This window comes from Oryzias latipes, chromosome 15 (assembly GCF_053564925.1).
Source record: "Oryzias latipes strain Hd-rR chromosome 15, Olatipes_Hd-rR_3.1".
NCBI classification, from domain to species: Eukaryota; Metazoa; Chordata; class Actinopteri; order Beloniformes; family Adrianichthyidae; genus Oryzias; species Oryzias latipes.
The window spans coordinates 25910891-25926394 of NC_136251.1; the positions used below are offsets into that span (position 1 = coordinate 25910891).

Below are 15504 nucleotides of genomic sequence, written 5' to 3' on the forward strand. Positions count from 1 at the left end.
GTTAATAAAAGATGCTGTAAAAGAGAACCTTTTTGGAAGTGAAACGTAACATTTTTAGAATAAATATGCTACATCCTCTATTGGGAAAAGATGAAAAGTAAAGGTAAAAAAACAAATTAGATGCCCAAACAACTCAAAAGCTCTTGCAAGCCCAGGCTGAAAATAAGATGGGATTTATTTACAGAAAAATGAACTATTTTGGGGCTGAAGGTTCTCGTCCAATCAGGTGCTCTGAACAATTAAGGAACTAAAGTGCAAACAAAGATAGAAGAAAAAAAGAAAGAAAAAACATCCCACTCCAGCAGAAAAATGTTTTTAAAAAAATAGACAGAAAAACACTCCAAATGTACTAAATAAATAAATTACGGTCACTCGTAACAAAATCAAGCAAAAGATATTTTGCAATCATCAAAAGAGCTTTGACAGTAGAGCTTTATCTTGAAACTCTACCGGAAGTTGTTTATGTTGGTATTTAAACATACTTGGGAGGAAGTGCGAAAAACGCAGGTGAGCCTTGCCGTCAGGTGTGCGGGACAGTGATCAAGCGATGGCAGAGAGCGAGGACGCAAAGGTCGTGATCGTGGGATGCGGAATTGCCGGGATAGCAGCCGCACGCAGACTCCTAGATGCTGGATTTGAGCAGGTGAGGATCCTGGAAGCCACCGGAAGAGCCGGAGGACGAATCCAAACAAACAAACTCGGTGAGTGAATAATATGTCACAGCAAGTGATGAGTTGCAAGAATAGATTTTTACACTAAACAATTTTAACTTGGATTGAGATATTAAAGATTAACCTCCAAAGGCTTCCTTCATACAAACTTTTATTTTCCCCCAAAACATCTGTCCCTGCTGCTAATTACCTGGACCCTTTGTATTCATTCAATTAAAACCTGATATCACCTGATCAGACTGATGAGTAATGAGTGAGGAAGGAATAGATGGGGAATAAAAGCTGGCTTAAAAAGATCTTAGAGACCCGGGTCAAAGACTCGTGATGTACACATACACACACAAAAAGATCAGTATTATGTTCATTATGTCTGCACATTGCACTTGTTTTGTCCTGTAACTGGCTGTTACTGTTAATAAGAAGAAAAACATATAAAAGGGAAGAAAATGGCAAATTAGAGCACAAAAGGACAAACACAGCTTAAAAATATTCAAGAGAAAAATACAATGTACCATTTAAAAAGATATATATGACAGAAAATGAAAAGTAAAAAGAAAGAAAATCCTCATAAATAAGTGTAAATGTTGGGAAATGAACTTGCAGCCTGATTTGATCTCACAATAAGAAAGTTATAGTAGTTGATTACAACATAAATGTCATTAATTTATTAAATACAGGTAATTCCACCTTTATATCACATTGATACACACCTACTAAACTTGCCTTACATTTTCTTTTGGTATCTGTTTGTGATTTTTAAACAGGTTTTGGGTTTTTGTTGTTTTTTTTTTTTTTGTAAGAAAAGGATGATAGGTTTCCCAACCCTGTTCCTCGAAAGCTCCTCCCCTTGTTGTTTTTGCTGTCTTACTCTTTTGTTCACTACCTTGAATTCCAGGTATTTTCAGATTCGAGAGGCATAACACACCTGTAAACAGGGCGGGGACAACCTCAAAACAAGCAGGGGAGTTGGTCCTGAGGATCAGGGTTGGGCATCCCTGGTTTAATTCTAATGAATCCTAAATACTATGAGATTAATTCCAAATACTGTAGAAGATTAAATGTTAAGCGACTCAGAGGTTTTTGTTTTGAGGAATAAATAGAGTATTTCATTCCTTTGTCTATATTTGTCATTTACTATTTCTCGTGTTATTTTTTTATCCATTCAAACAAGCATATTTACATGCATATGTACAGCATGCATACAATTTTTCTGAGTTGGAACTAAAACTTTATTAAATATATGAACACACGGTGACCTACTGAGAGAACGTGTAATATGGAGAAGGAGACAGGATTCTTCTAAAGCTCAATATTAACTTTTGCTATTAAACAAATGTAAGAAGAAAGAAAACATTTAACCGTTTTCTGTTTTTTAAACTAATAACTTTCAATGCAGTCTTTTGTGGAGGAACACGTATTTGTAGACCTTTAGCCAAAGTATGAATAAAGAGAAAAGAAGTCAAATAACATCTGAAAATTGGAAATATATTTAAAGAGTTTTAGGAGATAATTTAGTTCCAGAATAACCTATAAAACAAATTACTATTATTAAAACATTTCAGTAGGGAGTTTGAACAGCGTATAATTGTATTCTTACTCATAAATAAATACATGTTTTATACAGTTGCTATAGCTTAAGGTTTGCTAAAAGTGCTTTTATAATTTTCAACTCGATTTTTTAAAATACAGAAATACATTTATCATGTTTATTGATACCAACAGTCTTTTGGAGTAAAGAACTACAATATAAAGAATCATTTTCCATGTAAATTCCCCTCAAAAACTACTGTTTCAATATTTTAAAAACAAGTGGAATCACAAACAGCCATGTAAATTAGTCTTTCCAAATGCAAATACACTTGTCCTCTGATCTGGCACTGCCCTACTCGGCCGACATGACATTTCACCTGAGTGATTTGAATTTTAAGAAAATCTAGTTTACATTTGAAGGCTTAAAGAAAGAGAGAGCTTTTATCTTTTAAAATTCAGCACTATGGTTCAAAGATACTGCCCTCTAGTGGTAGTTTATTTTTCTATTTTAGAGGGCAGGTGAAGCCAAAAAACAAGTAAAATCAAATTCAAGTATTATTTCACACAAAAACGTATAAAACTGTCCATTGTCAAAGTCTGAAATTGTCTCGTTTAGTTTGTATGAAGAGTAACTTCTCAATTTAAAATTAAAATATCATACTGGTCTAATTCAAAATCCAATTTAACTTCGAAAAGGAAATTTTAACAAACTTCAAATTAACTTCTTATCAAGAAGACATTGAGTTTACTGTGATCGATGTAAAAAGATGGGCTGATTCTACAATTCATACCTGAAACGCCTTGGTTGCTGGACAGCAGGAGGCTGTATGCACTTTTTATAGCTCATAAAAGTTGTGAACTTTAAACGGCACCTTAGAGATAAATAGATGAACAATGTAAAGAATCTAGCCACAGGGGTTGCAAGCCAGTTACTTCTGTGCCGGTCCCAAGCCCGGATAAATAGAGAGGGTTGCGTCAGGAAGGGCATCCGGCGTAAAAATTGCCAAAATAACCATGCGAATCATCCACAACACTTTAGACATACCGGATCGGTCGAGGCCCGGGTTAACAACGACCGCCACCGATGCTGTTAACCTACAGGGTGTCGGTGGAAATTTGACTACTGTTGGTCGAAGAAAGAGGGGAGGCAGAAGGGTCCGTGGCCAGAGAGAGAAGGGAAAAGGCAGGAACATAGGTTTGAGAATAGGGACTCTTAACGTTGGCACAATGACAGGGAAAGGCAGAGAGCTGGCAGACATGATGGAGAGAAGGAAGGTAGATGTACTGTGTGTGCAGGAGACAAGGTGGAAGGGCAGCAAGGCACGTAGTATTGGAGGAGGATACAAACTGTTCTATCATGGTGTTGATAGGAAGAGAAACGGGGTAGGTGTGATTCTGAAGGGGGAGTTTGTAAACAGTGTTCTAGAGGTGAAAAGAGTCTCAGACAGGATGATGAGCTTAAAGTTAGAAATTGAAGGGGTGATGGTGAATGTAGTCAGTGGGTATGCGCCACAGGTTGGCTGTGAGTTAGAAGTGAAGGAGAGATTCTGGAGTGAGTTGGATGAGGTCATAGAGAGTTTCCCCAGAGGAGAGAGAGTTGTTATTGGAGCAGACTTTAATGGGCATGTTGGTGAGGGCAACAGAGGTGATGAGGAGGTGATGGGCAGGTTTGGTGTGAAGGAAAGGAATCTGGAGGGACAGATGGTGGTGGACTTTGCAAAGAGGATGGAAATGGCGGTAGTCAACACTTACTTCCAGAAGAGAGAGGAACATAGAGTGACATACAGAAGTGGAGGTAGGAGTACTCAGGTGGACTACATCCTATGTAGACGAGGTCATTTGAGAGAGGTTAATGACTGCAAAGTGGTGGTAGGAGAGAGTGTAGCCAGACAGCACCGCATGGTGGTGTGTAAGATGACTCTGGAGGTCAGGAAGAAGAAGAGAGGGAAAACAGAAAAGAAGACCAAGTGGTGGAAGCTACAGAATGAAGAAACTTGTGAGGAATTTAGGCAGAAGTTGAGACAGGTCCTGGGTGGTCAGGATGAGCTTCCAGATGACTGGGAAACTACAGCAGAGATGATCAGGGAAACAGGTAGGAAGGTGCTAGGTGTGTCATCTGGAAAGAGGAAAGATGGTAAAGAGACTTGGTGGTGGAATGAGGAAGTACAGGAATGCGTCCAGAGGAAGAGGTTGGCTAAAAGGAAGTGGGATGTAGAAAGGACTGAGGAAGGTAGACAGGAGTACAAGGAAGCGCAACGTAGAGTGAAGAGAGAGGTGGCAAAGGCCAAACAGAAAGCTTACGATGAGCTATATGACAGGCTAGACACAAAGGAAGGAGAGAAGGACTTGTACAGGCTAGCCAGACAGAGAGACAGAGATGGGAAGGACGTGCAACAGATAAGGGTGATTAAGGACAGAGATGGAAAGGTGCTAACAACCCAGGAGAGTGTACAGAAAAGATGGAAGGAGTATTTTGAGGAGCTGATGAACGTGGAAAATGACAGGGAAAGAAGGGAGGAAGATGTGGTTGTTGTGGAGCAGGAAGTAGCAGAGATTGGAAAGGATGAGGTTAGAAAGGCTCTGAAAAGGATGAAGAGCGGAAAGGCCGTTGGTCCTGATGACGTACCTGTGGAGGTATGGAAGTGCTTAGGAGAGACAGCAGTGGAATTTCTAACGAGTTTGTTCAATAGGATTCTAGAGAGTGAGAAGATGCCTGAGGAATGGAGGAGAAGCGTTCTGCTTCCGATCTTTAAGAACAAGGGTGACACGCAGAACTGCAGCAACTATAGAGGAATAAAGTTGATGAGCCACACAATGAAGCTGTGGGAAAGAGTAGTGGAAGCCAGGCTTAGGAAGAAGGTGGAGATTTGTGAGCAGCAGTATGGTTTCATGCCCCGTAAGAGCACCACTGATGCCATTTTTGCTTTGAGAATGTTGATGGAAAAGTACAGAGAAGGTCAGAAGGAGCTGCATTGTGTGTTCGTAGATTTAGAGAAGGCGTATGACAGGGTGCCGAGGGAGGAGCTGTGGTACTGTATGAGGTCGTCTGGAGTGGCAGAGAAGTATGTCAGAGTAGTTCAGGACATGTATGAGAGAAGTATGACGGTGGTGAGATGTGCTGCAGGTCAGACAGAGGAGTTCAAGGTGGAGGTGGGACTACACCAAGGATCAGCTTTGAGTCCCTTTTTGTTTGCTATGCTGATGGACAGGCTGACAGACGAGGTAAGACAGGAATCTCCCTGGACAATGATGTTTGCGGATGACATCGTAATTTGCAGTGAGAGTAGAGAGCAGGTGGAGGAACAGCTAGAGAGGTGGAGGTTTGCTCTGGAAAGAAGAGGCATGAAGGTCAGTCGTAGTAAGACAGAATACATGTGTCTGAACGAGAGGGATCAAGGTAGAAGCGTTAGGTTACAGGGGGCTGAGGTGAAGAAGGTGCAGGAGTTTAAGTACTTGGGGTCAACAGTTCAGTGTGATGGAGAGTGTGGAAAAGAGGTGAAGAGGCGAGTGCAGGCAGGTTGGAGCGGGTGGAGGAAAGTGTCAGGAGTGTTGTGTGACAGAAGAGTGTCAGCAAGACTCAAAGGAAAGGTGTACAAGACAGTGGTGAGACCAGCTCTGCTCTATGGGTTAGAGACGGTAGCAGTGAGACAGAGACAAGAGGCTGAGATGGAGGTAGCAGAGATGAAGATGTTGAGGTTCTCCTTAGGAGTGACCAGGTTAGACAGGATAAGGAACGAGTACATCAGAGGGACGGCTCATGTTGCCTGTGTTAGCGACAAAGTCAGAGAAGCCAGACTGAGATGGTTTGGACATGTTCAGAGGAGGGATAGTGGATATATTGGTAGAAGGATGTTGGAGATGGAGCTGCCTGGCAGGAGGGCAAGAGGACGGCCAAAGAGGAGATATATGGATGTCTTAACAGAGGACATGAAGTTGGCTAATGTTAGGGTAGAAGATGTCCATGACAGAGTGAGGTGGAAAACGATGATTCGCTGTGGCGACCCCTGATGGGAAAAGCCGAAAGAGAAAGAAGAGATGAACAATGTAAAGAAACTTTTTGAGAGTTATTGTGTGAGTGCACGTCACTGTACCAAGTAGTCATGGCGCTCAGGGAGAATTTAAAAACAGTGATAATAGGCTGCGGGATATCAGGTATTGCAGCAGCACAGAGACTAATTAAGGCTGGATTTCAACATGTGCGGATACTTGAAGCCACAGAAAGAGCCGGAGGACGAATTAAAACTGGTGAAATGGGTGAGCAGGGCTTGCTTTGTAGCTTGAAAGGCCCATTTTTTTTATCACAAAATCTCCCTAAAAGTTGATTTAGATTAAAAAAGAAACCACCTTAAAACTGATCGGCAGGTGTAGTTATGGCTGCCTTAAATCTGTGCTGTTCATTTATCTATTTATTTTTAGAATGGTAACGATTTTTTGTATTGTTTTTCATTCTACAGGTAATAAAATAATAGAAATAGGAGCAAGCTATCTTCATGGCCCATCAGAGGAGAACCCAGTGTTCTGTCTTGCCCGTGATTATGACCTCCTGGATCCAGAGGCTCTCACCCCAGAGAACCAGGCCGCAAACGTTGATGAATACCCTCCATGGGTCGCCAACTGGTTCACCAGTTCAGGTTATTAGGAATTACTTCATTATAAACTGCATTAACATTTCAAAGACAACTATCTGACTTGAGGAATATACTCTTTCAGGGAAAAAGGTGGATGATGACTGCATGAATCCTGCTCTGGAGTTGATTCATGAGCTTGTGGACAACACTCCAGAGTCTAAAAAACAAAAACCAACATCCTGGGAAAGTGTTGGTCATTTCTTGCGCTCAGAGGTACATTTTCTTCACTGCAACCACTAGCATATATTCTCTTTTTATTTTAATCCATGAAGTAAGAGACAAATTTGTCGCAGGACAGAGCGTGTTTTTAAAAGTACGCGTTTTATTTTGTCTGCAGGCCCGCCGAAGGGCAGAAATAGTGTGGAAAAATGAAGATAAAGCCACCAGGAAGCTGCTGTTTTGTGCTCTAAGTGCCTTGTTGAAGTTTGAATGTTGTGGAAGTGCAGTCCACACCATGGATGACCTCGACTTAAATGGATTTTCTACGTACGAAAGCATCCCTGGAGTGGACTGCATGTTCCCAAGGTTTGTAGTTCCTCACCTCAACAAATATGAATGAAAACTTCATTAGTGGAATAGGAAACTGTCTTTTTTTAACCTTATTTATTGCTAAAAATAGCTTGAAATTAACCAATCAATCTTTGAAGTCCAAAAAAAAAATCCAAGAAGGATTATATTTTTAACTTCAATATGTGTTATATCACCTCTTTAATTACATTTTTCAAGAATATCAATATTAATATTATTCATGTATTTCTCATATATTAGAAACATTGACTAATAATCTTTTTTGTGGCATATGAAGGAGCTTAGTAGAGACACTTGAATTCAGTCATATAGTAACGTCAGGACCGTAAAGACAAAGTCCTCCCATAAAACCCTTCTGACTGGCTGGAAAAGGGGGTTGGATTGTCACATGCTAACATGGTTAGCTCTTTTTTTCTCGTGTGCTGAGGATCTGCTGTTTCCGGTGGTGCTCATAAATCAGCTGTGCAGGGTCTCCCAGGAAAAATCGGCTTTATCCCGTTCTAAAACCTTTGCCTTTGCTAACACTTCCTGCTTGGGAACAATAAAGTCTGATTCTATTCCACCAGTTACCTACAGAACAGGTTTTAAAGTGACATGCATTTTGAAGTCTAACTGCTATATTTTTCTCATTGTTTTGTACATTTGTTTTTTTATGTTTTAACTGACGTTTGCTAATGCTGTTAAAGCTTTATGTCTGTCAAACACTTTGAATTATCTCAACGTCTGAAAGGTGCCAAACAAAGTAACCCACTTTAGGATTAGGGTGAATGTTTTGACTGTCGGTTAAAACGTAAATCTCTGTGCCACACCTCGCATTTGTGGAGTAACTGAAGGATATTTTATGACCGGATCTGCGAGCTGTTCCCTGTAACTTGCCTGTGTTTCTGTTTGCAGTGGATTCGAAGGCCTCATTAACAGGCTGATGTCGGAGCTCCCCACCGGTTTGGTGTCCTACAACCATCCTGTCCAATGTGTCCGTTGGAACAACACAGAGGCTGGAGATCACCCCGTGACAGTGGAGTGTGCTAATGGAGAGAAGATCCCTGCTGATCACGTTATTGTTACAGTTCCTCTAGGTGAGGAGCAACTGAAAATATTGTTTTAGAATAAAGAAAAAAGTGACTCTTTAAAGACTTACTTAAATATTTTTTTCTGAAGAACCTAAGTATTTGCGTCTTTTTTTCAGGATACCTGAAGAAGCACCTCTCCACCCTGTTCTCTCCGCCTCTTCCAAAGCAGAAGCTGCGCTCCATTGAAAAACTGGGATTTGGAACATGCAACAAAATATATGTTGAGTTTGAGAAGCCATGGTGGGACGCTGACTGTGACATCATCTACCTAGTGTGGGAAGATGAGGTCTGTGGTGCAGTGATGATACGTTTTACAAACAACACAAAAATCAGGACACGTCTACAAATTTTTTATTGTATTTTTTACACTACAGGAGGAGATTTCAGACCATGTGTCTGACATAAGCAAATTTTGGACACGCAAAATCCCATCCTTCACGGTGATCAAACCCCCTGAAAGGTCAGATGCATACAATTCACGTGAAATTATCAACCTGACCACGTTTTGAACTGGGTTTTGCATTCCACAGCGGCAGCCATGTTCTCTGCGGCTGGATTTCCGGGCATGAGGCCGAACACATGGAAACGCTTCCAGAGGAAGAAGTGAGGCGTTCTATGACAGAGCTCATCCATACTTTCACAGGTAAGACCCACACCTGAGCACAATGGGGAAAATACAATACTTACTTTATCAAGCTTTGAGGATTAAAACTCATATGAACACAATAATACTGGTAATTGTTGTGCGATTTGGTGATATTATAGGGCTGCACGGTGGCGCAGTGGTTAGCGCTCTTGCCTCACAGCAAGAAGGCCCCCGGTTCAAGTCCCGGCTGGGGGACATGAAAAACAGAACATCAATGGGGGACCTTTCTGTGTGGAGTTTGCATGTTCTCCCCGTGCATGCGTGGGTTCTCTCCGGGGTCTCCGGCTTCCTCCCACCATCCGAAAACATGCTTCATAGGTTAATTGGCAACTCTAAATTGACCATAGGTGTGAGTGCGGGAGTGAATGGGTGTGTGAGTGAGGACATTCTACCCTGCAACAAACTGGCGACTTGTTCAGGGTGTACCCCCTGCCTTCGCCCACAAGTGGCCGGGATAGGCTCCGGCAGCCCCGTGACCCCGAAAGGGATAAAACGGTTAAGAAAATGAATGAATGAAAAAAATGAATGAAAAATGTGTCTGTGCAGACTAAACAAAAAAACATAAATATAAAATGTATGTATTTACTTTTTAGGCGACTCCACCATTACACCAAAGAGAATTCAGTTTAGTCGTTGGTTTCATGACCCCTGGACATATGGATCCTACAGTCACCCAGCACTGGGCTGCTCTGCACAGGACATCAAAAACTTGATGGAGCCTCTGCCTGACAAAGGAGAGCAGGTGGATATACACACTAAAACATCCTTCACAAGTACTGTCTATTAAACTATGAAATGCTGAACCATGTGCCTGTGCTTCAGCTTCTGCAGGTGTTGTTTGCTGGAGAGGCGACCCATCCCTCCTATTTTTCCACCGTCCATGGAGCGCTTCTCTCTGGGTGGAGAGAGGCGGATCGACTCATCTCCCACCAGTTTTAAGCTCCACTCAGTTTAATGTTCAACATTTTCTCAACACAGTGTTGATAAGCAATTTTAAATCATGGGAATAATGAGATTTTTAACACTAGAAACTCAATGATTATAACCATGAAAATTGAAGTTAATTTGGATCTTGTAATCTAAGGGTAGTTTTAGTAATCACATGGATTTATTTGATTACTTGCAATAAAAACAAATGAATAACAACTTGCTCTCTTTGTACTTTGTCAATATATCTTGTTGTTGCTATTGGCTAAATGCTGTTGTGTATTTTAGTCTTCCTTGTAGCTTTGTAGAGTTTTTTTTATGGGGAAACACTGTATTTACACTAGTTAGTTATTATATCAACTTATTACAATATACACTAGATGTTTATGGTTTTAAGAGGTTGATATATTTATCTTTATATGGATTGTCTGCAAGACTGGATATAGGGGTTGTAGGGGTGAAAAGGTATATGCTCTCAGCAGGGCCCTTATTGTTCTCTTTGCTGTTTTAAAGCCTGGTGAATGCAGAGGGTAAAGTCAGGATGAGCTTTGAACATAAAACTTATAAGATATATTATATAGATCAAAGGAGAAGACATGTATATGGATCGATAAACTGATATGATGATAGCAATTATTTCAGGGGCTTGGAGGGAATGATTCCCCAGACTCTCAGGACACCCAGGACTCTCCACCCCCCACCCTGATATTCTACCTGCACCCCACAGTGGGAATAGATAGCCATAATAAATATTAAACACTTGAAACCGTCATAGTGACATTTATCCATTAACGGTATGAGATAACTCTAATCTTGTACTCATATACAGCCAATGTAATTAATTGAGGGTTTTATTCTGAAACTCCAAACCGGAAAACGTTTGTTTTGTTTGTTTTTTCTCCATGGGGACGTTGAGCAGAGTTCACCGTTAACCATTAAGTGAGAGTTTGATGTAGTGATGGCGAAGAGCCTAAATGCTAAAATTGTGATTGTGGGCTGCGGTATATCTGGGATAGCAGCGGCACATAGACTTATAAAAGCGGGATACCGTCACGTGAGGATCCTCGAAGCTACCGGCAGAGCCGGGGGCCGAATTAAAACAAGCAGACTCGGTAAGCTAGCTGCTACTTCACAACTTTAATGCTAGCACTGACATTTTTTGTTGTTTTTTTCTTGACAGGACTGGGAAGATTCACGGATAATAATAATAATAATAAAAAGTTAATTCATAAATATATATTCAATATCTTTAGGCGTTCTCCCACTACTGCTCAGGTTTTATTTCTGCTGCGATGATTGGTTCTAACTAACCTGCAGCAGCTCACAGCTTCCCTTAAGGAGTTAAGGGAAAAGTTAAGGGAAGGTGTCTGTTCGTCGAGTATTTTTTTCCAAGATCAGTTTAAATAAAAAAAAACTTACTGGCTTTAGAAAGTTCAAATTATTCTCTAAATTATGTAAGGAGGCAAGATTCAATGAAACACAAGTAGATATTATTATGTTTTCAAAGTGTTTCCAATTTGTTGACACTTTTTAAAGGAATTGGGCCTTAAAATAATCACATCTATTAAGTTGCTCTAATTTGACTTTAAAAAGTCAGAAAACCTTTGTCCTCTGTAGAATAACTTTTCTTTTTCTTTTTTTTAATCATCTTTGTCATCCTAGATATGAGACCAAAAGTGGAGATCCTCTTATCTTTATTATTTGTACAGACAGATATGATGTTGTGAAAGACCCCTCACAAGTTCAAGTTCAGCCGATTTAGACTTTAACTTTACGTCGTACTAAAATTACACAGGTCTTTTTCTTAAGCAGTTAATTGAAATTCTTAGGATGAGATGTAACTAACTTCTTCATTTGATCCAAACAAACATCCTTCTGAGAGGTTCTGTTCCCATCTGTAATTCTTTTTCATGTCTTTTTGCAAAAAGTTTTATGGCAAACAATCAAATCTTCCTGGAAGTGTTCCTGTATGTTTTCTTCCAGGAACCATAAATGTTGTTAAGACCTCCATTTTTGTAGCTATATCCATGTAGGATTACATAGATTATTATGCAAAGTGGCATAAACATGTCTGATGAAATGTTCTTGTGAAAGTCAGACCACACTTCAGACAGCCATTAAATAACAGCTCACAACTGTTGCAGACATTTCCATTTCCATTCATACCTGCAGAGTCCATTTAGACTGAGCACAGACATTTTCAGAAAGAAGAAACTAAATTTGTCCCCATTTAGAAATGGGTTTGCTCCATCACATTTATTAGAACTTATCAATACTCATATAATTGCACATTTCTACGAAGAAAGATCCAACTTAAGGGACGTGCAGAAGCGAAAGATGGAGATCATCTCCTTAAAAAACAAAACAATAAACTTTAAGACAAAGAAATATAAAGTTACTACATCTGTGAGAAGAAAAGAAAGAAAAGTGAGTCAGATTTTATTTCCTTTTAAGAGGGTTTTTACCCTAAGATCTTTACTATTTTCATTTTTCGTACTGTTCAAAGGAATCAATATAAAACTGAGAAGACGGTTTATAGTAGCAGACTGAGACTATAGTCCTCTGTTGTTTTAAGACATAGAAGTTGAGCAGAGAACTTTACTCAAATGTACATCTTTGTCACATTTCCTGTTGGGTCTTGGAAACCTTTCTAGATAAAACTGTTATTGCATTGCTTAGTGAATTGTTGCAGTAACTTTGCCTGGAAAGCAAATAACTACCAATGGAAGATGTTTTCATGAAATGACTCCCGTGAAATGTCTCAGGTGATAAAGTCGTGGAGATCGGAGCAAACTGGATCCATGGACCGTCCGAAGAAAACCCAGTGTTTTGTCTGGCCCGACAGTACGGCCTTCTGGATCCAGAGGCGCTCACCTCCGAGAACCAGGCTGTAGACATCGGAGGACATCCGCTCTGGATTCCTAATTTCTTCAGCAGTTCAGGTTTCCAAGCAATTCAGTACTCTTTAAATATGAACTCCATGAAGCAACACAAATCCCAACCACAGGAGTAAAGTATCCCTTTTATTTTTGTGAAAACTAAACATCAAACTGATATTTTATTGTCGTAGGGCGGAAGCTGAATCCAGAGGATGTGTCCCTGGCTCTGGAAATATTTGCAGATTTGCTAAACCAAGGATCAGAATTTCAGAATCAAAAGGGAGAGCCGTTTGCCAGTGTGGGAGAGTTCATACGATCAGAGGTACAAACCCGTCAGTCACAACAAAACAACGCCGTGGTTAAAGAGCTGGAAGCCTCAGCCATTTGTCAGAACATGGCAGATGCTTTTGTGTCCTAAGGGCTTGTTCTGCCTCTTGCTGTCTGGAGGTGAAGAAACGAACTGCAGAGAAATGGAGGGATGAGGATCCAGCTGTCAGATCTCTGCGACTGTGTGCGATCAGCAACATGCTGAAGGTGGAGTGCTGCGTTAACGGCGCCCATAGCATGGATGAGGTGGGTCTGGGAGCCTTTGGGCAGTACAAGACTCTTCCTGGACTGGACTGTACATTCCCAGGGTTTGTATTCATGCACTGCTCACAGAAAAATGCTATTTAAGGGAAGCGATGAAGAACTACGCTGATTGAGAGTTGTGTCCCTTTCTCCTGCAGTGGTTTTGAGGGCCTCATCCAAAAGTTGATGTCGGAACTCCCTGATGATGTGGTGACGTATAATCGTCCTGTGCGGCGTGTCCACTGGAATAACGCAGAGTGCGGAGAAAACCCGGTCACCGTTGAGTGTCACGACGGGGAAAAGATGCTCGCTGATCACGTCATCGTCTCAGTTCCTCTAGGTAATTTCAAAATGAAACAAATCAAACGCTTCTGTCGCACACGACAAGTGTCAAAAAACATAGAAGTATAATATCTTTTATAAAAATGTTCTTACTTGAGTTCTTTTTCACTGTGTGACTCGTTCTCCAATGTGAACGTTTTGGTCAGGGTACTTGAAGAAGGAGTGTTCCAGTCTTTTCCAACCCCCCCTCCCTCTGCACAAGCTGCACTCCATCCAGAGGCTTGGGTTTGGAACAAACAACAAAGTATTTGTGGAGTTTGACGAGCCGTGGTGGGATGCTGACTGCGAGGTCATTTATCTGCTGTGGGAAGACGAGGTCAGATAAACAGTTGGCGTGAACACACACACTGTGCTCACTGAACAGTAATGTCGAATGGTTTGAATCTCTGCTTGACATTTATGTCCAAATATGAAGTAGAGTAACCCTGGGAGGTGCATGTTGTGTCTTGTGAAGCAGGACGCCATGGTGGATCAAGTCTCAGACGTGCAGAAGTCCTGGATAAAAAAACTGTTTGGCTTCACTGTTCTGAAACCCACTGAAAGGTCAAAGCAGCGTCTGTGCCCTCCCCCAGCATTTTTGATTTTTTCATGTGATGCTGCATGATTCTGATGAGATGTTTGCTCTTTAACCTGCAGGTATGGCCATGTTTTGTGTGGCTGGATTGCAGGGCATGAATCAGAGTACATGGAAACGCTGTCTGAGCTGGAGGTGGCTCATGCCATCACACAACTGATCCGCAGGTTTACAGGTAAGCAAGGAAAGCGTCAAACTCCTCCATGATGGAACTTGCTGGAATCTCCTTCCCTGTCTTCAGGGAATCCTGTCATCACTCCACGGAGAGTTCTTCGTTCCCGATGGTTTTCCGACCCCTGGACCTGTGGATCTTACAGCTACCTCGGAAAAGGCTGCTCTGAGCAGGACCTGGACAACATGATGGAGCCACTGCCACCAAGAGGATCAAAGTCACAAGTAACTTCATCCTTGCAGCCAAAACAAAAACTTCCAATCCAAGAGTGCACAAGCATCACATGTTTGACAAATGTTTGATTTCCTCTGCAGCCCCTGCAGGTTTTGTTTGCTGGAGAGGCAACCCATCCCTCTTACTTCTCTACCGTCCATGGAGCTCTTCTGACAGGAAGAAGAGAAGCTGATAGACTCATTTCTCACTACTCCTCCACTAGTCTATCTGAAGTTCCCAAGTCCAAGCTTTGAAGAAATTACCTTCTAAGAGATGACCATCAACATGTGATCACATTTTCTAAGATCAACATTACAAATGAACAATATAATTAAATACACAATCTTTGAGGTTTTTAATGAAATTCACCTAAACCAAACTGTACGTTGTAGCATCTTTTTATTTTTTTAAATTTTTGTGAATTAGCTTAAATAACAGCAACTTTCAGTAAACAAAAAACATCTAAATTAAGTTTTAAATTGTTGATTATTTTTTTAAAAAGTAAATTAAATTGTACCTATTTTTCTGAGTGTAAAAGATGGTTCTGTGAGCCTATAAAAAATTCAGAAATAAAGACAAAATCAAAAATACTTGTTTGTGCTTTATTTTGATAAATGCAAAAATAAACATTTTAATCTATCGTTTTTGAGGTATTATATCGTTAAAAATGAAAAAAAAAAAGATTATTTAAAACACTTAAATACTCAGAAAAAGACGCAGAATTTATTACATGCGTGTCGCTTTGTAACCACTA

At 40.7% G+C, this 15504-nt stretch overlaps 2 protein-coding genes across 5 annotated transcripts; both read left to right on the forward strand.

Annotated features, from left to right (window-relative positions):
* The first annotated feature begins 467 nt into the window (after window positions 1-467).
* On the forward strand, window positions 468-10219 carry LOC101166491 (peroxisomal N(1)-acetyl-spermine/spermidine oxidase). Of its 3 annotated transcripts, none has more exons than XM_011484499.4 (10): window positions 468-701; window positions 6656-6832; window positions 6912-7042; window positions 7167-7354; window positions 8252-8433; window positions 8544-8713; window positions 8802-8887; window positions 8958-9070; window positions 9667-9815; window positions 9896-10219. In XM_011484499.4, exons 1-10 carry the CDS (start codon window positions 548-550, stop codon window positions 10010-10012), a joined length of 1467 nt encoding a protein of 488 aa, XP_011482801.1. In that variant the 5' UTR covers window positions 468-547; the 3' UTR covers window positions 10013-10219. The 3 variants fall into 3 exon arrangements, with proteins under 3 accessions (XP_011482801.1, XP_078788112.1, XP_020565283.1); XM_078931986.1 differs by lacking the exon at window positions 468-701 and adding an exon at window positions 5206-5423; XM_020709624.3 differs by lacking the exon at window positions 468-701 and adding an exon at window positions 6233-6455.
* Window positions 10220-10879: 660 nt separating this feature from the next.
* On the forward strand, window positions 10880-15340 carry LOC101169480 (peroxisomal N(1)-acetyl-spermine/spermidine oxidase). 2 transcript variants are annotated; one of them, XM_011484500.4, is made up of 10 exons: window positions 10880-11112; window positions 12766-12942; window positions 13071-13201; window positions 13327-13514; window positions 13608-13789; window positions 13938-14107; window positions 14246-14334; window positions 14428-14540; window positions 14607-14761; window positions 14852-15340. In XM_011484500.4, exons 1-10 carry the CDS (start codon window positions 10959-10961, stop codon window positions 15002-15004), a joined length of 1512 nt encoding a protein of 503 aa, XP_011482802.1. In that variant the 5' UTR covers window positions 10880-10958; the 3' UTR covers window positions 15005-15340. The 2 variants fall into 2 exon arrangements, with proteins under 2 accessions (XP_011482802.1, XP_004077218.1); XM_004077170.5 differs by having other exon boundaries at window positions 14249-14334.
* Window positions 15341-15504: the final 164 nt, after the last annotated feature.

Excerpts from the sequence above, each read along its gene's own strand:
- LOC101166491 (XM_011484499.4), top strand. The coding sequence starts at position 548 with ATGGCAGAGAGCGAGGACGCAAAGGTCGTGATCGTGGGATGCGGAATT. Across the intron at positions 8,714-8,801 it reads ACCTAGTGTGGGAAGATGAG|GAGGAGATTTCAGACCATGT; the intron begins GTCTGTGGTGCA and ends TTTACACTACAG. Across the intron at positions 8,888-8,957 it reads GTGATCAAACCCCCTGAAAG|CGGCAGCCATGTTCTCTGCG; the intron begins GTCAGATGCATA and ends TGCATTCCACAG.
- LOC101169480 (XM_011484500.4), top strand. The coding sequence starts at position 10,959 with ATGGCGAAGAGCCTAAATGCTAAAATTGTGATTGTGGGCTGCGGTATA. Across the intron at positions 12,943-13,070 it reads TAATTTCTTCAGCAGTTCAG|GGCGGAAGCTGAATCCAGAG; the intron begins GTTTCCAAGCAA and ends TTATTGTCGTAG. Across the intron at positions 14,108-14,245 it reads ATCTGCTGTGGGAAGACGAG|CAGGACGCCATGGTGGATCA; the intron begins GTCAGATAAACA and ends TGTCTTGTGAAG.